We start from the raw sequence: 14,913 nt of genomic DNA on the forward strand, positions 1-14,913 counted from the left end.
CCTATTATCACCAATTTCCATCCCTAATCCACCTACGTGCCCTTCCCCCCACAGAAATTCTGGAGCCTCATGTATGAGTAACAATAGGCTGACCTTTCTCTCGTCCAGAGGAAGACAAAGGGCCAGCCTTGGTGCAACTTAACCTGAACACAATTCAAAACCATTTCCTTGCCCTGCAAGAGACATCAACTTCCTAATGTTGGGTATATAGTAGTAGAATCATCATAATAGGAATAAATACACTGCTCCCTCTTAGTTGTGTTTTTTCAGAGAACTTTCAAGTCTGACCCTCACAACGAGTCACATGTAACTGCCGCTCCACTTTTTATATGGCATTGTGATTATAGGTTTTCATATATGTGACTGCCAGGTACTGTTAGGAAAAGCTTCCTGGAGGAAGTGAAAAAAATCTGAGACCTAAAGGACAAGCAAGATCTCTAAAAGGAGAGAGAGCTTGGTTTCAAGGAACATAAAATAGTTCAGAAATACTATGAAATGGAGTTGTGGGGGGTAGGCTGCTAAAGGTTGTCTTGCTAGAGCATAAGCAAACTTTGAAAGACCTAGAAAATGTAGGCTTTCTCCTTGGGGCAATTGAAAAATATTTAGCAAGGGAGTGAAATGACATTTATATGCAACTTCCATTCCCATATCTTTATAATTAGTGAAATTAATCTCTTTCCAAGAAGAACCATATTTACATTCTCATTTTCATCCACCCATCAGAAAACTCTCCAAGAGCAAAGTTGCTTGAGGTAGGAACTGGGGAGTCATTCATCAAGTCTCCTCCCACCCCAACTCTGCCTCTAGGCAGGACCTCGCCTAGAATAGCTGAGGTTCCTATTTTGTGTGTGTGTTCCTCGAGATGATTATTCCAAATTTTGTCGTGGGTGTGTGCCCCTCCTCTTCCCATACCAACCCAGCCACTACCTCAGGGTTTACCTGCCCAGCGGGGTTTTGGAAGGCAGGAAAATGGAAGGGGGAGGGAAAGCAAGCTTAGGAGTGGGAGGAAGTGTGACTTAGACTGCTACGTGTAAGAATTCGCAAGTGTGTAGGGAAGACTCCTCAAAATTAAGAGGCTTATCTGTCAGCTTCCAAATCTATAACGGATGAATTCGGGCGGGAGATTCTTGGGCTGGGGTAGAAAGGCATGGACTGATTAGCGGTGTATGCAAATTTAGGGTCCCGCTTCAGCGCCGACCGGTGATGCCTGGCTCTTCTGATGAAGGAGTGCCCGTAGCCCTCTCTCCAAGAAATCTCAGAATATCTTTGGAGGGTAGCGGTACAGGAGAAAAGAGGTCTGGTCTGGAAGGAATCCTGACGTTGGAGATTACACATCCATCTTCGCAGCAGCAAAGCAAGGACCCCGGGAGCGTCGCCGACCCGCAAGTTAGTCCTTCCTTTGACCCGGAACAGCAGCGGGAGCCGCTTCTGCGCCCAATGCCCACGTGCCGGCAACAGCAGCCACGTGGGGCTCTGAGGAAACGCCTTCGCAAAGATTTGTCCCCTGCGCTGCCCAGTAGAGAGGAAGGCCCGGGAAGAGCACTGGAGGAAACGGTACCGGCTAGAGGCCGGGCTCGCGCGAGTCTGGGACTGCCGAGGGGCGGGGAAGGGGGCGGGGCCTGTGGTGGCCTCTGGCAGGGGGCGGAGCTCGGGGCTCAGAAAGGTGGGCTTTGGACCGCAGTGGGGAGCCGCTTCCTTGTCTCCGAGACTCCTCGGCTTCCGCCTTAGAGCGCATCCCCGCCCGGCCGGCCCCTGGGTCGCCATGGAGTCCACGCTGGGCGCGGGCATCGCGATGGCCGAGGCGCTGCAAAACCAACTGCCTTGGTTGGAGAACGTGTGGCTCTGGGTCACCTTTCTGGGCGATCCCAAGAGCCTCTTTCTGTTCTACTTCCCCGCGGCCTACTACGCCTCCCGCCGCGTGGGCATCGCGGTGCTCTGGATCAGCCTCATCACCGAGTGGCTCAACCTCGTCTTCAAGTGGTGAGACAGCGAAGCCCTCGGCGTCCTGGTCCCCCACCCCCAAGGGCCCTGAGTCTTGGGCAAACCCTAATCTCTCCCAGCAGGTGCCTTAAAGGCTCGGACCTCCCCCACCACCCCGCCCCACTGAACCCATAGCTTTAAGACCTCCTCATCCCTACCCTCGTGGCCCCTGACTTTTTTCCTTTGAGCATCATTGTGCATCTTGGTCTCAGATCTTAGAGTCCCCATCTTACTCATTAGACCAGTATTTCTCAAACGGGCCTGATCAGAGAAATCACCTAAGGGGCGCCTTTAAAATGCGAGTACCTCATCCCACCTCAGACACACTGACAGAAATTTCGGGGGAGGGGTTGGGAATCTGTATTTTAAGAAGCATCTAGGGCGGCTTAAGTAGCAAAAAGTCCTGCTTCTCAGCTCACTCATTCATCTAGTTATTCATTTATTTGACATAGTTGTTAAGAAACATGCTTTGTGCCAGGCTTCACACTAGCTGCTAAGGACAGAGAAGCCTCGAAAATTAAGGAGCGTTCCCCGGACCGTGACCAGCAGCATAGAAGCCCCTGCTTGAAAACTTGTGGGAAATGCAAGATCTCAGGCCTCAGGCCAGAGCTACTGAGTCAGAAGCTGCATTTTAACAAAGACCTCGGGTGACTGGAGTGCCTAGTAAGGCTTGAAAAGCACTACCTTCTAGGGAACACTTTCTTCGTTTTCTGCTTCATTCACTAGTAGGCTCTTCACACAGACGTAGAAGCTGGGAATCCCAGGCAAGTGGGTGGGACCCTCAGGGCTTATCTCTTTGTGCCACCTGTTCTCTCTTGGGTGAAGAGGGGAGCTATGCCTCCCGCTGGGCATGAGCTGCTCCTCCCCTCACCTCAGCCTCTGTTGCCTGATGCCCTGCCTGGGGGTGGGGGGGGGGAGTTCAGAGGAGACACTTGAATGGGCTGGAATGACTTGCTGAAAAACAAAATAGGACTTACCTTCCCCTTCACTCTTCTCTGCTAGGGTTTCATCCCTCCTGAAAACGGAAAAGTAGTGGTCTCATCATTTCCTTTTTGCCTAATTGCCCTTTGCTTTGTGCTCTCTCTCCGCTCAGAGTCTGTGAGCTGTGTGAGCCTCCCGCTCTGTTGCTCCCTACAAGAAGGCCACCCCCTTGGGTAGACATTTTCCATGCCCCACACACACTTGAAAAAGCACCTATTCATTTCTAAAGTGTGTTTGGAGCACCTGGTGTGTGAACCTGGTGGTGAGGAGAAGCAGCTCCTTTTCGTGTCCCTCCCCAGCAGCATCTCTTCTGCTCTCCCACCTTTTTCTCTTTCTGGCCATAGCGGCCTAGCCTCTTTGGTGTGCAGTTTCCCAGGGTCTAGCGAAACTCACCTGCTAGACCAGGGGACTTTGAACTTTTGGTCCTCCTTGTTTTTTCTCAGTTTCCTTTGTCCATTTCCCCGTCCCGGTTCCAAACAGGAGAGACTCGTCTAAGGAGTTCACATGTAGTTAATTGCAGCTGGAATTTGGGAAATGGAGAGAGAGAGAAGCAGGAGCATGAGTGGGGGTCTGGGAGCAAAAGAAAAGAGAAAAGAAAGAGGCAGGTCCTGGGCTTTCTAGGAATGAGAAGAGTAGGGCTGGCTCTGCAGCGGAGGGGTAAGAGGGGGACTAATGAGCATTTCAGAGTGTCTCACGGTCTCTTGTCTCCTTATCACTTCTTAAAAAATAGCGTGTGTTCTGTTCCAAGGTAAAAAAATCATTGCAAGGTAATGCACAGAATTGGACTCCCTTTCTGACTCCGCCATGCAGGCAGGCCCGCCGGAAGCATCCTTTTGCTCCCCGCCTGTTCCTCTGGCTGTATGTGCACGTAATGTCATCTTGCATCTGTTCTCTTCTAGGTTTCTGTTTGGAGACAGGCCCTTTTGGTGGGTCCATGAGTCTGGGTACTACAGCCAGGCCCCAGCCCAGGTTCACCAGTTCCCCTCTTCTTGTGAAACTGGTCCAGGTGGGAAGCCCCAAACCTCCCTGTCCCGGTGTGGTTAGGGTTTGGTGAGTGTTTCGGAGTACTTTTCAGCCAGGGTGGCCTAACCAGAGGCCCAGCCTCTCCGTTACTGACCCAGAGAACAAGGAGAGCCTGGGAAGACTGAGTTGAATTCTGGGAGGAGAGCACCCATGCCAGAGTACCAGCTTCCCATGTTGTTTAGAGTAGATCCAAGAGACACAGGGCATAGCAGAAGCCTGGAGAGCAGTAGCCTCAGGCAGGGGTGAAGTAGGCTGCAGGGCAGAGAGAGCCACGGACCAGTTCGGGGGGGGCCCCAGCGGGGGGGGCAGTTGGCAGCGTGCAGTGACAGCTGTGTTCAGCTATCGCCAGGGGCTCCTGAGTTCCCCTCTCATCCTCTCAACTCAAGCTTCTGGATCCCCTGGCAGGCAGCCCTTCTGGACACTGCATGATCACAGGAGCAGCCCTCTGGCCCATCATGACGGCCGTCTCTTCCCAGCTGGCCACTCGGACCCACAGGTACACCTCGGCACTGCCTACCGATGATGACAGAGGGGATGGTACCCTGGATCCAGCAGTAGGGCAGCCTGGGAGCTGGAGTTCTGGGGACCCTGGGGCATTTGGTCAAACCATGAAGTGCTTGGGTGTTGAGGGAGGCCAAGTTGTGTATGGGCACCCCCTGAACCATTTGCTTTTCTTTGTAGCCACTGGGTGAGGGTGATACCTAGCCTGGCTTACTGCACCTTCCTACTGGCTGTCGGCCTGTCCCGGATCTTCCTCTTAGCACACTTCCCTCACCAGGTGTTGGCTGGTCTAATAACCGGTGAGCAATTGGGGCCACAGGGTGGGCCTAGAGGGTGCCACTGGCAGTGGGAGGACCAGTGTAGGATCTTCCCATCGTACAGCAGACCCCACGGCCCCTCATAGCACAGTCAATTCCGCCATGCTGCCCTATAACTCAGGGGGCTCATATCCCCAAACTCCTTGAAGCTTCTGTTACCCCACTTCCCTAGGTGCTGTCCTGGGCTGGCTGATGACCCCCCGGGTGCCCATGGAGCGGGAGCTAAGTTTCTATGGATTGACCTCGCTGGCCCTCTTGCTGGGTGCCAGCCTCATCTATTGGACCCTCTTTACACTGGGCCTGGATCTTTCTTGGTAAGTCCTGCTCTGAAGCTTGGGCAGGCTGGGGCCTGTTCTGCTTCGCCCGTACCTAGTCTCTGGGTCCCTGGTTTGCTGTAGCTAAAAAGGTTTGCTGTTCACAAACATAGACTTTCCTGGGGTCACAGCAGAACATGGGGGTAGACCCCAAAGGAGCTAAGAGCCATTGGCCCTCTTGCTTCAAGGGGAATGTCTTTCCTGGCAAAGACCCCTCCTCCCCATAGGTCCATCAGCCTGGCCTCCAAGTGGTGTGAGCGGCCTGAGTGGGTGCACATGGATAGCCGGCCCTTTGCCTCCCTGAGCCGCGACTCCGGGGCCGCCCTGGGTCTGGGCATTGCCCTGCACTCTCCCTGCTATGCCCAGGTACGGCGGGCATACCTGGGTCACGGCCAGAAGATAGCCTGCCTTGTGCTGGCCATGGGCCTGCTGGGCCCCCTGGACTGGCTGGGCCACCCTCCTCAGATCAGCCTTTTCTACATCTTCAATTTCCTCAAATACACCCTGTGGCCATGCCTCGTCCTGGCCCTTGTGCCCTGGGTCGTGCACACGTTCAGTGCCCAGGAAACACCACCTGTCCGCTCTTCCTGACTTCAAGTGCCTCCTGTTGCCACTTGCCCCCCTGCCCAAAGCCAACACTCCATGACCTCCACACTCCGGAGGGCAGCCCTATCCCCTTCCAGCTCCCAACAGGCCCTGCTCATCCTCAGTCTCCCACTGTTCCACCATCTGGTCTTAGCCCCAGGGAAGGGCCTTCTCTCTTCCCAGAAAGGCTGGTCATCCTGCCTTCCCCGTCCTGAGTCCCCAGGGAGCTAAGGCAACGTCAAGACCAGTGGGCTCCCGTAACACTGTGAGGGGCTCAGAGCAGCCCCAATAAAGCCCTTGAACACTTCTGGATTCTTTTCTTGCCTATGTGCACATTTCCACTGAACTTGCCTGTGTCTGTGCCAGTGAGACCCTTGCCAGGCCACCTGTTGTGCGCCCCCCCACCCATTTCTACGGAGACCCTCTACCTGGGCCCTCTTCCCAGCATCACCACCTAGGCCACAAGAGAGGTCCCATGAGATGCTATGGCTGCATTTGGTGAAACCTCGTCTCTAACCTATGAGGACAGAGACTCCACTCCCTCCCACCCCAGCCCCTTATTTCCTAAACTGGCTAGTCCAGGGACTGGAGAAAAGAAGAGCAGTTTTTTTGGCCAAGATGGGGAATGAGAACCTCTACTCCATTTGGAAACCCAGAGAAGAGAGACATCAGCCCCAGAAGGCACTGCCAGAAACAAGTTTATTTACATAAGGACACACAATGTAACAGATTACAAAATACTTAACTGAAATCCATATCCAGGGAGACAAAGCAAGGAGTAGGTTTACATGAGAACCAGACCAGCCATGGGGAAAGGGAGGGTTAAGGGCCCGGACCTGGGGCTCAGCATGGGGAGGCTTGGTACACTGGGCCTAGCCCCATCTGCGTCCCCCAGGAAGATCTAGAACATACTAACAATACACAAGACACAGCACACAATGAAACAGTGCTGGTGGGACTCCTGCCCCTCTCCTGGCTCCCTCAACCCTACTCAGGCCCCCATTAGGATAATAAATATGTAAACAGATTGGTGAGGCCCTCAGGATGGGGTGGAAAGAAAGTATATGTGGTGTTGGAAGGAAGAGGGAGGAAGACTCAGCCCCCTGGGAGCCGCTTCCCATCTTTGGTTTCTTACAGGCTAGACAGCATTCCCTCGAAGACTTATGAGCCCCCAACCCCAGAAACAGAGGGCTAGGCTGGGCTCCTGGGAAAAAGAAAGGGTGGTGCCCAGCCCCTCCTGATCTTAACTCCCTTGGGCTAGTGACCAGCAAAGGAAGCCCAGGAGAAGGGAAGCTACAGCTGAGGGCAGACTCCAGGGTTCCTGGGTTCTGGCCCTGCCCCTTCTAGAACCCCTACTGTCACCATGCCCGGGCTTCACAGTAAAAGGCCCGAGGAGGGAGGTAGGCCACTGACTCTTCTCATGGCATGCTGGATGGCTGGGGAAATGTGGTCCTGAACAGCAGGGGGGCTCTCACCAGCCTGGAGTCCCCCGGCAGGGACCACCTCCCCCTCCCCAGGCTGTGCCAGCAGAGGGCCAGGGAAGCCAACGGAGTAAGGCAGAGAGCAGGCCTGCTTCTGCAGCTCCTCCTGGTCCCTAGGAACCCATCTCTCCCCATACACTTTGACCCTCTCCAGCCCCTGGGAAGGGAAAATAGGCCCAGAGGAGTGTGAAGCAAGACAGCCCTGCCCACAGACCACAGGCCCACCTCCTAGGGCACAAGCCTTCCCCTCAGTGCTGAGGCCAGGAGAAAGGAGTAAAAGGGGTCTTTGCAGAGATGGTGAGGACAACAAAGAGGGAAAAGGGTGGGGAATCACAGGGTGGGAACCCATCTCCCCTCCGCTCTGTATCTTACACTGTAGAGCAACCTTCCAGATCTTCCCCTGAGGTCGGAGAGGGGAGGAGGGTGAAATTAAGGCATTTCCCCCCAAGTCAGCTGAAGGCAAGGCACCAAACTTACTGTTCCCTCCTCACTCAGGGGGACCCCAAAACCAGATGGTTCTATCTGGGCCCCCATGCCCACCTTAAGCTGGCCCAGGCTCCAAGGGGGAAAAGGACAGAACGCAGGAAAGTGGGCACGGGACACAACATGAAAGGGGCTGGAAAGGGCACCCCCACACACACATCTTACAGGGGGAGCAAACTTCTAGAATGGAGACGTGGGCCACGCTGCGGAAAGTTGCGGGGGAGGCCTGAGGCAGCTTAGAGGAGCAGGGGGGCAAGGCTGAGAGACCCACACGGCACACGTTGTTGAATGTGTGACTTTTTGTTTTTAATAGAAAAAATAAACAAAATCACAATGATGAAGCCCAGAGGGATGGGGGCCAGGGCGTCACAGGGCAGGCTCCTGTTCCATGGGCTCCTCTGCCGGCCTGTGGGAACAAGCACAGGGAGGGGGGCATTGAGGCGGGGACACTGGCACCAGCTTGGGCGGGCAGAGGTCAGGAAGGAACCTTACCTGGGGCTGTGCTCCCGGGCTGCAGCAGCCTGGGCCTGCTCGGCCCCCACCGACAGCAAGGCCATGGCGCTCACAGTCTCCGCCTCCTCCGTCTCACCTGCCTGGGCCTCCCGCAGGGAACGGCCTAGACCAGCGGCGAACCTCTGGACACAGCTCCAGTGTTTGCCTGTGGACGAGGGGCAGACGGGTCAGGGAGGACAGAAAGCCCCATACTACATCCCCAGCCCTGGCAGGCCCATAAGCTTCTGCCCCCTTGGCACACTGAGGTCTGAGCCTCTCTGCCTGTCCCCCACGCACTCTGGATCTCGATGACTTTCTCTAGCGTGGCCACTGCGTTGATGTTGGGCTTTTGTTGCAAGACTGCCTCGTCCAAGGGCTGCAGCTGGCAAGGGAAAGAAAAGAAGGCTTATGGTGGGGAGCGGGTGGTGGTGCCTGGCCCTCTAACCACCCCATTCAGCCCCAGACATCTCCCATGACAGGGGCGAACTTAGCTTTCTGGAGGAGCCCTGGGTCAGAAAGCCCTCCCCGGCCAGCAGCTGTCTTTAGGACCCAGGAAAACATTGCCACCTTCTTGGTCAGTGCTGCTTGATCAAGAAAGGGGCCCTCCCTTACTAGCCTCTCCCTGGCCCCTCAGCCCCAGTGCCTCCCTGCACCCTTTACCTCCACGCTGAGCAGAGCCGAGACACAGGCCTCAGAGGCATCACAGATGGCGGTCAAGTCATGGCCTCCCTCCAGGGCCAGCACCACCCGGCCCCCTGCCAGCGTCATCAGCTGCCTGGTCAAGTGGCCAAAGCCTTTAGGGATGGGTGAAGGAAGAAAAAAGAAAAAAATAATCAAGAGAAGGTAAGGAAGGAGAGAAAAAGAAACACAAGAGGTGGAACAAATAGCCCAAAGTAAGATGGTGGATTTAAGCCCAAATACAGATCCATAATAAAATTCAGTATCAACGGACTAAATGTTCCATTAAAGATAAAACAGAATTGATGGGCTTTAAAAAAATGTCAATTATATGTCATAAAGAGCACCACTGAAACACAAGGGATCAACAGGCTCCATCCCTATGACTCTGGGAGGAGATACACCCTCTGTGACCCCACACCCACCTGCTTGCCCCCCAAGTCCAAGGTTGGCAGAGGGAGAGTGGGAGGCTCCTGCCACAATGATTCCAAGTTTTGGACCTGCCCCCCAGCTTCCGTCCTCCCTCCCTGCAATACCAGTCTACTCCTGCTCCGTGTCCCCACTCAATCCCATCCTCACTGCTCCACACCCTTCCTCAATCCCCCAGCAGCTCACATCTGGCGGTGACAGAGTAGCCACCCAGTGGAGACAGGTGTCCCTCAACAGCATCGAACCCGGCAGAGACCAGGACCACATCAGGTGAGAACTCGTGGGCAATGGGCATCACCACTGTCCTGCAAAAGGAGGGCCCAAGCTGACCTGGGTGGGTGGCTAGGCCAGGCCTCACCTCACTCTGTTCCCCCCAGAGACAACCCCCTACACCCGCACCAAACTGAGTGCCTTCTGCCCCTCCCATGGCAGGGCCCAGGGGGCTCCCACCCCGCCCTTGGCCCTTCTCAGTCCCCACCTGAAGGCCGTTAGGTACTCCACGTCTCCGATGGGGGGGTCCACACCTCCCGTCCATGCCACGTTCACATTGTACCCCATGCCCGGCCCTCCGCCAACCTGGCAGCGTGGTGGGGGAGGGGTTACTCTCACTGCCTGGGGATCCCAGACATTGCCCCCGCCCTCAGCCCTGACTCCAGCCCTTCCTCCACTCACCACTGCTCTGCATGTGTGGTCCTCCCACTAGGAGCCCAGACTCCCCGGGGAACCAGCATCACCGCAGCCCTCCAGGGCTCCCTGCCAGGTCCCGTTCTGCTACCTCCCCAAGGGGCCCCACATTTGAGCCCCGGAACCATACCTCTTCAGGAGCCCCAGAGCCTGGAAAGAAGTTCCCGTTGTCATAGCGATGCAGGGAGATGTAGAGCACAGAGGGGTCATTGTAAAACGCTTGCTGGGTGCCATTGCCATGGTGAATGTCCTAGTGGGGAGGGGTGGAAGCATCAGAAAAAAATCCCAGGCTCTGCCCCAAAGGTCAAAATTCCACTTGCCCCCCACCTCCACCCTATGGTGAATTCTGGGGCTGCAGCCCTCACTAGCTACAGGGCATCGTGTTCTGTTCACAACAGTCTCATCCCACGCTTCTTTCCCCGGGGTCTGTGGGCCACGACGTGGCACAGCGCGGCGGAGCTACAAAGCCATGGGATAAATATGGTGGATCTCCCTGCAGAGCCCATTCTACTCAACGGTGTGGAGCGAAACATTAAAGCTAGTGATGAATTGAAAGCAGATACATTCTGAAGAACCCAACGTTTACATGACTTTTTAAGCCAAAGTTGGGCTTCAAAGAGATTTCATCTTTGCGGAGGGCTGCTCCTGGGTACTTCCCAGTCACAGGGAGTGGTGGGTGCCTTTCCCAATGCCACGAGAGGCAGGGTTTGAGAAGCAGTGCCCAGCAGCAAGAGCGCAAGTGTCAGGGCCAAAAGGCCTGATCTGCAGCCCAGTGCCAATACCCCAAACTATGTGACTTTGATTGGCTGTGTCACCCAATAGCTCAGTGTCTCCATTTACAGAAGTGCACAGCCTAACTTGTACTACTCGAGGCAGCCGTGAGCAGTACTGTGTGTCTGGGCACAGTCAGCCCCCCATCAAGAGCGGCTCTAGGGGGGACGCCTGGGTGGCCCAGTTGGTTAACCATCTGCCTTCGACTCAGGTATGATCCCAGGGTCCTGGGATCGAGCCCCACTTCAGGCTCCCTGCTCAGCGGGAGCCTGCTTCTCCCTCTCCTCTCTGCTTGTGCTCTCACTCACTATCTCTGTCACTATCTGTCTCTCTCTCTCAAATAAATTTTAAAAATCTTAAAAAAAAAGAGTGACTCTAGGGCACCTGGGTGGCGCAGTCAGTTAAGCATCCAGACTCTTGGTTTCGGCTCAGGTCATGATCTCAGGGTCGTGATATAGAGCCCCGCAGCCCTGCATCGAGCTCTGTGCTCAGCATGGAGTCTGCTTGGATTTCTCTCTCCCTCTCCCTCTGCCCCTCCCCCCGACCATGGTTGGGGGGTCGTGTGCACCTGTGTGCACACTCTCTAAAATAAATAAATACATCAAAAAAAAACAATGCATGACTGGTGGTTAAGAGGCTTTACTGTTCAAGATAGAAAAATCTCGGTTGCTTGAGGCTACAAGGTGGGGGCCAAGATGGACCAGGACTAAAACCACTTTCAAGCCTCTCTTGGTGAGGAGGGAGCCCCATGGGGATGGGAGGGCTGGGCTAATGCTCCAGCAGGAAGAGATGCGATAAGGTATCAGGCCCAGCAGTGGTGCGGGCACCTGAGGAAGAGGGGGCAGTGTTGGGGTGGGACCTTCCTGAAGGCTGACCCTGGCCCCGCCAGCCCACAGCCTACCCAGTCCACGATGAGAACCTTGCCCACGTTCAGCTTCTGCTGCAGGAGTTTGGTGGTGATAGCTACAGAGTTGAAGAAGCAGAATCCCCTGGTGGGTGGGGTGGGGGAGAAAAGGGTTGGGGAGGTCAGCTTTGGCAGATGTCTGCTCCAGGAGCAAAAGAGACACATCAGCTCCGCTGAGAGGGAGAAGGGAAGGGAGGAGGGCATGGGGCTGGGCTGGCACTCACATGGCTGTGGACTCCTCCGCATGGTGTCCCGGCGGCCGGATGATGGCAAATCCGTTCTGAAGAGATGCAGACAGAGCGCCAGAGACGACGGACAGACAGGCAAGGTGGCCACAAAGGGGATGGACACAGAAAGACGGAAACAGAAACCAGGCAGGGAAGAGAACACACAGATCAGAAATATGTATCCCACACACTAGGAACACAGCCGCATGCCACGTGGCCCAGCAGGCACCACCTCTGACCTCGAGACACCCATGAGAGCATCAGATACCGGGGCCTCTTTCCCAGTCCCTCTTGACCCCTCACCTCCCTAGCTGGCCCAGGAGCTAGCACCTCCTCCCCGCTCTGGCCAAGGCTGCCCCTGTCCTCCACCCACCCCTGGGGATGCAGGGTCAAGCCAAGTGGGTGCCGAGGCCTCGGGCACACACTCACCTTGAGCTCTCCTGAGGCCACCTTAAAAGCCAGCTCCACCAGGCAGCCCACTGCCATGCGCACGGCACTGGAGGAGTGCATCTCATTCCACACAGTGTCACTGTCCACCTGCGGGGGCAGGAGAGCAGGCTTCAGGGTGCCCCCTGCAGGGGGAGGGCAAGAATGGGGGTGGGCACCTGGACAGTGGGCCAGCAGCCATGGTGGGCAGGAAAGGAAGGGCAAGAGCTGGGACAGCCATCCACCCATCCCTACTGGCAGGTGCCCTACTCACCCCAATGCCCCCACAAGGCAGCATGGCATACATCTTCTGGCTGATGGGGCCTGCAAGGAAGAGGGACAGAGCTACTCGGAAGCTGCCTCCACCGCAGGGCTACAGGGTGGGGCCTGCAGAGGGCGGTGAGCTCCATCACAGAAAAAGGCGGCCGCTCCAAGCATAGGATAGGCCTCTGCAGCCCACCCCAGTTGGAAGGGGTCTGTGACCTATTCGGAGGCAGGGACACCTTACTTCTGGGGGCAGATGGCAGGAAGAAAGGGGCACAATCAGGGAGAAGAGCAGAGCCCTCCCCCATCACTAAGCCTGACCTGCCACCTTCTACTCACCTGCAATGCACCCCACCCACGTGGTAGTCTACGTGAACAGTGCCCCCTGGAGACGGGCAGTGCAGCAAGGGGATGACCTGTGCCCACAAGGACCCACCTGCCTACCCTGACAGTTCCCTATCCTAGCAGGGCAGTGCACACGGCCCAGCCCACTCCTGCCGGCTCACCGAGCAGCTTCTTGCTGTCTAGCTTCTGTCGGTTGAGGGGGCTGGTCCCATAGAGCAGAGTGTGGTATTCGGAGTGCACTGTCTGGATCTCATCCAGCGTGGCTTTGCGACCCCGGATCCGCTGTGTGGGGAGAGCAGAGGAGGCCAGTGAGGGGATGCACCGAAGGCCCAGCTCTCCCTGCTGCCCACACCCTCTCTCTGCCCCATAGCCTGGGACACACAGAGCCACTTCCTGGCCTTAGGAGAATCCAAAGGTTTTTGTGAAAGTACGTCCTGGCCCCCAGGCACCCCGGTCCAGGACCACCCCCGTTCAGCAAAACGGGCTGCAAGGGATAGAACGGAGAGGGGGCTGCGGAGACTGACCCTGAGGTCAGGGGTTGAAAGAAGGATGAAGAAAACACAGAGGCTTCGTGGACGGGGAGACACAAAGGCTTTTCCTGGGTTTGAGCTGAGGGACGGAAGGAGGAGGGGCCCCCTTACCTCACACTTGCTCAGCAGGCCTGTCTCCTGCAGCCGGGACCAGATGCTCTGGATCCGGCCGGCGTGCTCGGGGTGCACGTGTGTGTTCCCACACGTGCACTGGTGCTTCAGCATGAACGTGTCGTACACCACACCTGCACCGAGACACACCTGTCAGCCTAGCCGGCCACGCCGTCCTCCGCAGAGCTCCCTGGGCTCTCCCCAGCCAGCCCTGACCCCGGTACCTCCTCGGGCCCCCTCCCCCAGCCACCTTCCCACACACCTGCCCCTCTTCTCTCCACCTGCGGTCCCCGTCTTCCATTACTGTGGGTCAAAGCCTCCCTGCTCCTCAAGCCTCACCGGGGCTGCCCAACACCCCCACTGGTTTTGATTTTTGCCACCATGCTCTCAACACTGCAACCCCTTCGGGGCACATCCTCCTTTTCCCCCTCCTATCACAGCCCCTGTGTGCTGCCCCCCCCAAACCCTTATACCCCACTGGTGAGGTAGGACCATCCCCAGGCGTCTGTGCCCCCCTCAGAGCCCAGCATAGGGCAGCTTCATGTGGAAAAGCTTTCGGGAATGGACTCAGGCCTCACTTTGACCTCACAGAGAGGAGGACAGGAAGCTAGAAGGGCAGGGCCCAACTGAGACAGTGGGTTCTCTTCACCCAGGGCCCCTGGGGCCTGTGTGATGATGGTGCAAAAATCACGGGGTCCCTCGCGGGTTGCACGAGGCTAGACACCACGCATGGACTCCTGGCACATGGTAGAAGGCCCACTGGCAGTGGTGGGGCTCACCTGTGGTGAAGAGGTGCTTGGCGGGCTGGTCTGGGGGGCTTTTCATGCCCCCAGGGGCAGCAGGTGAGGACTGGGTGCGGCCCAGGGCCTGGTGGGGCACAGTGGCCAGGCTAAGGGGTGCCTGGTACACCTGAAGTGGCTGCAGCTGCTGGGCATCGGAGAACACCTGGGCAGGAGGAGAGCAGGCAGGAGAGTGCATGAGATGAAAGGGAGGACAAGTGTCCTGGGGCCTCCAAGGGGGCCCCTATTCCAGCCCTTCTCTTCCAGACCTCCTCCTTTCCCCATCTCCTCCCACCAAGGACAGAAGGCACTCCAGCCTTCCCTATCTCCACCTCCCAGGAGATGGGGGGGGGACGACATGATGAGTCAGCCAGAGTAGCACTGAGGTAAGAGGCTGGGAGGGACGGGGGCGTGGGAGGGGGCAGGATGAGTCAGGCCGGGAGGGCTCGGCGGTGTCCGCAATGAATGGAGTGCTGCTAGGTGCAGGGCCGACTGTAGTAACAGTGGGGGCGTGTGTACACATGCATGCACGCGTGCACAGACCGACGCACGACCGGCCCAACGCAGGCGGAAACGCAGACACACAGCCCTCGTGCATGCGCGCGCAC

At 56.7% G+C, this 14,913-nt stretch overlaps 2 protein-coding genes across 7 annotated transcripts in view; one reads left to right on the plus strand and one right to left on the minus strand.

Annotated features, from left to right (window-relative positions):
• Positions 1 to 1,606: 1,606 nt before the first annotated feature.
• Positions 1,607 to 6,008, plus strand: G6PC3 (glucose-6-phosphatase catalytic subunit 3). Of its 2 annotated transcripts, XM_011225637.3 has the most exons (6): positions 1,763 to 1,980; positions 3,861 to 3,967; positions 4,390 to 4,480; positions 4,666 to 4,784; positions 4,975 to 5,116; positions 5,344 to 6,008. In XM_011225637.3, the coding sequence occupies exons 1-6, from the start codon at positions 1,763 to 1,765 to the stop codon at positions 5,705 to 5,707; spliced, it is 1,041 nt and encodes a 346-aa protein (XP_011223939.1). In that variant the 3' UTR covers positions 5,708 to 6,008. The 2 variants fall into 2 exon arrangements, with proteins under 2 accessions (XP_019655765.1, XP_011223939.1); XM_019800206.2 differs by lacking the exon at positions 4,666 to 4,784 and having other exon boundaries at positions 1,607 to 1,980; positions 5,344 to 5,514.
• Positions 6,009 to 7,949: 1,941 nt separating this feature from the next.
• Positions 7,950 to 14,913, minus strand: part of HDAC5 (histone deacetylase 5) — a 35,446-nt gene continuing 28,482 nt past the window's right edge. For 4 of the 5 annotated variants that reach the window (XM_034639793.1, XM_034639792.1, XM_034639790.1 and 1 more), the window contains 14 exons: positions 14,306 to 14,471; positions 13,527 to 13,660; positions 13,047 to 13,167; positions 12,551 to 12,600; positions 12,280 to 12,387; positions 11,848 to 11,903; positions 11,621 to 11,708; positions 10,079 to 10,198; positions 9,743 to 9,840; positions 9,451 to 9,569; positions 8,818 to 8,951; positions 8,455 to 8,539; positions 8,158 to 8,323; positions 7,950 to 8,071 (listed from right to left, as the gene is read on the minus strand). In XM_034639793.1, coding sequence (XP_034495684.1) covers positions 8,032 to 8,071; positions 8,158 to 8,323; positions 8,455 to 8,539; positions 8,818 to 8,951; positions 9,451 to 9,569; positions 9,743 to 9,840; positions 10,079 to 10,198; positions 11,621 to 11,708; positions 11,848 to 11,903; positions 12,280 to 12,387; positions 12,551 to 12,600; positions 13,047 to 13,167; positions 13,527 to 13,660; positions 14,306 to 14,471 — 1,485 coding nt within the window. In that variant the 3' untranslated portion in view covers positions 7,950 to 8,031. Of the gene's footprint in view, positions 8,072 to 8,153; positions 8,324 to 8,454; positions 8,540 to 8,817; positions 8,952 to 9,450; positions 9,570 to 9,742; positions 9,841 to 10,078; positions 10,199 to 11,620; positions 11,709 to 11,847; positions 11,904 to 12,279; positions 12,388 to 12,550; positions 12,601 to 13,046; positions 13,168 to 13,526; positions 13,661 to 14,305; positions 14,472 to 14,913 lie in introns of those variants that run through there. The other variant, XM_034639791.1, reaches the window with a different exon arrangement.

This window comes from Ailuropoda melanoleuca, chromosome 13 (assembly GCF_002007445.2).
Source record: "Ailuropoda melanoleuca isolate Jingjing chromosome 13, ASM200744v2, whole genome shotgun sequence".
Taxonomy (NCBI): Eukaryota; Metazoa; Chordata; class Mammalia; order Carnivora; family Ursidae; genus Ailuropoda; species Ailuropoda melanoleuca.